Source organism: Malania oleifera, chromosome 5, assembly GCF_029873635.1.
Source record: "Malania oleifera isolate guangnan ecotype guangnan chromosome 5, ASM2987363v1, whole genome shotgun sequence".
Lineage (NCBI taxonomy): Eukaryota > Viridiplantae > Streptophyta > Magnoliopsida > Santalales > Ximeniaceae > Malania > Malania oleifera.
The window spans coordinates 31,162,070-31,167,223 of record NC_080421.1 but is presented as its reverse complement, the minus strand read 5'-3'; the positions used below and the strand labels follow the sequence as shown (position 1 = coordinate 31,167,223).

Genomic DNA, 5,154 nt, shown 5'->3' with positions numbered 1-5,154 from the left:
AGAGTATAAATTTCAAACTCTAAATTTAAATTTAAATAAATATGAACAAATTTTAATACAATTTTATATTACATTCTATTCAAATCTAATACAACTCCAAGACCAGGACTTGTCCAAACATAGAGTAAAGAAGAATAAATTAATGAATTATGTGTATTTTTTTAGATAAAATGTAAAAATAATTTTCTAATATTTTCATAATATAGCTACTTATTTACACTACTGAAATGCACACTTTATGTTTGAATATACCCTATTACCTAATTATAAAGCAACTGGAAGTCTAATATGTCCTCTGAGAATAAGGAAGTCATCTCATTGCAAGTGAATTGTACTTTTACCATACACTCGGTATGCTCTTTAATTGCAATTGATTTTAAAATTCAACGGGCTACTCAATGTGTATGTGCATTTTTCTCATGATACTATATTAACATGTAAAATAATTGAGATCGAGTCTTTCTACAATACTCTCCTTCGCATGGCTCTTAATTGTGATTCACTTTAAAATTCAAAGCCCCACAATAGGTTGTGTATGTATTATCAAACTTTCTTAAGGTTGTGTTTATTAGGACTATGAATCCCATACCTCGAATTTGCATTGCATGAGCTCAGATAAAACGGGTATAATTTTATCTTGTACCTTATCCAAATCCAAGGTCCAAACAAGGTAAATCCTTTTGTGGTTCTTTCTAGCATACTCTATAGCTTTTTGAGATCGACGGCCCTTACAAAGAGCCCATGGAAGCCGTAAGGCACCCTCCGAGGCAGCCTCACAGCCGCCACTACATCCAACTGCGGTGACTTGGCATCCATCACCAAGAACTTGGACTCGCCGATATTCTCATCATGGATGTATGACAACACATACCCATCATCCTCCTCGGCCTCTGGATTGTCAGGCTCCCTCGCCACAAAAAATGGTTCGCCGCCATAGCATCCCGCTCCATACATCCTAGTTGCCACCGTGCACTCTTGGCGATCTCCTTCTGACACGGCCATATCTACCTTCACCACCCCGCTTATCTTTGGCATCGGATCCCCCACCCCTGCATACACGTACCTACTTTTCTTCCCCACATACGCCGGATTAATCACTCCGAAGTCTAGATTCCTCGCCGACAGCGGGTGTCTCCACACCCTCCCTCTCTTTAGGTCTATTCGCACCTTCTCCATCGATGCGTGTATTAGATCCATCCGCTCCAACGTGTGCTCCACCGATAGGATGTTTGGCGCCACCAGAACCACGGTGTCGCCACCATCTTCCTCCCATGCATTGATGGAATGTATGATATTGAACCCAGGCACATCAAACCACCGCATTTCAGACTCATCTTTGGCATATCGTGGGATGATTCCAAGCCTCGACACTTTGGCTGGGTCTGTGCCCACTGGGGATCCTCCGCCCATAATCATTCCCATGAGGTTCATCCCTATTTGTATGTCGGCAAATATGGCATACTTCTTAGTGATGGCAAAATCATGCAAGAATGATGGGCGAAGCATGGAGAAAATTGGTATGTCGGGTTCTTTTTTTCCGTCCGTATTGAAGCGAAAGTAAGTTAGGAACGGAGGAATCGGGCTATAACGGAAGGCAAATGTTTCGCCAGTGTCCGGGTCGATCTTGGGGTGAGCCGTCATGCTCATGAACAACTTTCCAGCAAAATCATGCCTACCCAAAGTCTCTATGTCTCCATCGGGAGTCAATCGCATGGCATAAGGGAGGTCGGACTCGCCAAGGGCGTAAAGGGCGTTGCCAAAGAAAACGAGGCTGGTATTGGCCAAACCAATTCCATTTACAGGATTGAATTGGCCCGTGAGTATTCGCACCGTGGAGAGAGCACCGCGGGCGGTGGAAGCAGTGAGCCCTTGGAAGCCGCCAAAGACGTTTGGTAAAATGGGGGAGCCAGTGTTGCGCTCGACGGTATACTTATAGGTTTTTATATAGCGGCTACAGAGGGTAGCTCGGCCTTGAGAGATGCGAATTGAGTGGAGCATGCCGTCACCATCAAAGAGGTGGTAAGGGCCTTTCGGCAAGAACTGTGGGTTGGGACCGTTGCGGATATAGGCACCATCGAGGCACGGTGGTAGAGCTCCCTCCACCACCTCACACTCGGTTGGGGGAAGCTCGTCCACGGGGGCAAAGTTGTCGGAGAGAGAGCTCCTAGGGTCGACCGCAGGCCGGAGGGGAGGGTCAATGAAGTTGTTGATGAGGTCCTCGAATGCATTGAAGATGGTGGTCGGAAGGGACGGGTCCGATCCTCCCTTTGGTTGCGACGGTGGGGATTTCTTCGTTGGCAAGGATGATCTTTTCGTCACCGGGGTCGGCATCGGCGGTGAAGATGACAACGGTGTGGGCTGGGATGGTGTTCTAGTGTTGGTGGTGGTTGGAGTTGAAGAGGAGTACTTGGAAGCCTTTTCTTCAATTCTGATACAGGAGATACTGGGGAGGAGAACATGGGAAGGCAGTGGGGTCGCTATGGGTAAGGGAGAACGTAGAAGGAGGTTTGGGTACTGGGATGGAAATGCGGAGGAGAGGAAGGAAGAAGAAAGGGCGTCCATTTCAGGCGCTCACACACTCTCCCTTCCTCCCTCAGTGCTCCTGGAGATTTTATTAGCCAGCAGAGCAATCAATTAACCATCTTTTCTCATTTTCTCTCTTTATTTTTCTGGTTGCAGAACGGAAAGAGCGAACGCCACGCAATAACGGATGGCCCATGTCCCAGAATATCTCGTTTCACCTTCACTCGGTATAATCCACATGGACAAGTTAACAAATGGTGACTAATTTCTATAGTCGACAACTATGGCATGTGCATATGTTTTTTGTTGTTGAGACACTCACTCTTAAGGGAAAGTAGCCTGTGGCTTGACAGCTCGCAGGTGGTCTGGGTGTGGCATCTTATCTTTTGGTGTTAAGGTTTCTAATTTTTGAACTTTTACCCTTTCAAAAAATAGTTTCCGAGTCACAAATCTATTTGACATGATATATATAAATTCTAATACTATAATAAGATTATGAAAATATCCCTCAACTTGTAATGACAATAATATTAGGTACATTTTTGTAATGTCTTTTATAATAAAAATAATAATAATATAATTATTTAACCAGAATAATGAAATATTTAATAATAATAATAATAATAATAACAACAACAACAATTAATTAATAAGGAAGGAAGACAATTTACTCTCAAAATGATGAATAGTCAGGATATTTTTATCTTATTAAGTTGGATTTCTATAAAAATTTAAAATTATTGAAAGAAAATATCTGAATTTTGAGCACTCAAAATTTGGAAGCATGTTGCATTTCTTGAAAACTTGAGATAGTATCGCATACAATATGAATTCACAAACACTTCCAAGAATTCTTTAGAATAACTTGAAGGAAACGTCCCTAAAAACTATACGAGGGGTCCATTAGAATTGTGTTATCAATGTGAAATAATAATAATAATAATAATAATAAAAATAATAAGTTAGTACCTATTTTTTTATAAGTTCCGATACCATCACGGGTTCAAATAAGAAAATGATAAGTGAAGTCTTTACCTCCATGCTCGAAGAGATATTCTTATAATTTGAAGTCCTTTATTTTTTTTTTTTAAAGAAGGGCGGCACCTCCATTTATTTATTGATAAACTCTCACTTTTAGCGGACGAAATCCCGTGATTACAAGACAATCAAAGGGAGAAACAAAAGACAAAACTTTAAAGGTCTCCCAAAATAACAATACCAACATTCAACCAAAACAGGATTACAAATTCAATCAAAACAAAACAAAACAAGGACCTACAAAACAATATCACGCAACAAAACAAACAAAAGATAAACAACATAAAGTATAGACCAAAACCAACAGAAAATCAGCTAAACATACCTCATATAAGCCGTACCCATCTTCTCCAATTTATACAACCCATTGATAACTCTAGGAAATTGACTGCTATTTGTAAACAAACTATTCCTCCCCTTAGCACCTTGACGAGCCAGGACATCTGCCACTTTATTTCCTTCTCTATACCAATGCTTTATCAAAAAGTCTACTCCCTCCAATAAACCAATCAGCAGCTTCTAAAAATCCCATAAATATCACAAGGAGCACATACTTGATCTTATCAAATTTACAACAATATTCGAATTACATTCAAAATCAATACTAGTATGACCCAAATGTTTGCAAATCTTTATTCCCTCCAACACAACTCTCAATTTAACTTCATTATTTGAACAAGAACCAAAATATTTTGAAAAACCAAATACAAAAGAACATGTATGGTCTCTAAGGATGCCACCACCACTCGCCGACCCTGGGTTCCCCAAACTGCTCCTGTCCAAATTTAGTTTCAACCTCTCTTGCCCCAATTTTAGCCATCTCACACATTGCATAGTTTTTATTCATAATTTGTACTTATAGATTCTGCAATATCCGAAAATCAGCATCCTTTAACTGAGTCATTCCTGTCATGTTCCTGCTCAAAACCCCCACCCAATACTTAATGGACAACTACACATTTGTACTACTCTCCAATTTCCCCTCCATTCTAGTCACACATCTCCTTCTCCACAGCCTCCAAACTACTAAATAAAGAATCAAACTCATCAATGATCCCAATTGAGAAAATCTGGAAGCCCTATTAAACCACATTTAGACTTTTTCTTTCCAACTTTGTTGTCTAAGGAAAGGAATACCAACCTCCACTGAAACCTTCCTCCAAACCTCAATAGCAAGTTCTCCCTTATTTAACACATGCTCCATATCTTCGGGCTGTCTCATCTCACAACAATTACACACCGAAGCAAGCGAAACCCCCACCCTTCTTACCATTTCATCAACACTTAAGCACTTAAAAGCGACATTCCACATACAGATAACAATTTTCTTCGGTAACCATTTATTCCAAACCCACTTTACCCACTCAAACTTTGGAGTTCTAACTCTAATAACATCTCATGCAGACTTTGTATTAAAGCAACCATCCTTTTTCGAGAGTCATAATAGTATGTCCGAAGAGTTTCTAAGATTTCCCACATTTTTCATCACTTCTTCCGCTTTATTATACCCCATAATCCTCTGCAAATTTTTCACATCCCACGCATTATTGATAACCAAATCTTTTAATCTGATATGTGAATGTGCATCATTTG

General features: G+C 40.3%; 1 protein-coding gene across 1 annotated transcript; it reads right to left on the bottom strand.

Moving 5' to 3' along the window:
- Positions 1-403: 403 nt before the first annotated feature.
- Positions 404-2,956, bottom strand: LOC131155779 (probable carotenoid cleavage dioxygenase 4, chloroplastic). Its single transcript, XM_058109174.1, has one exon. The coding sequence runs from the start codon at positions 2,560-2,562 to the stop codon at positions 703-705; it is 1,860 nt and encodes a 619-aa protein (XP_057965157.1). The 5' UTR covers positions 2,563-2,956; the 3' UTR covers positions 404-702.
- Positions 2,957-5,154: the final 2,198 nt, after the last annotated feature.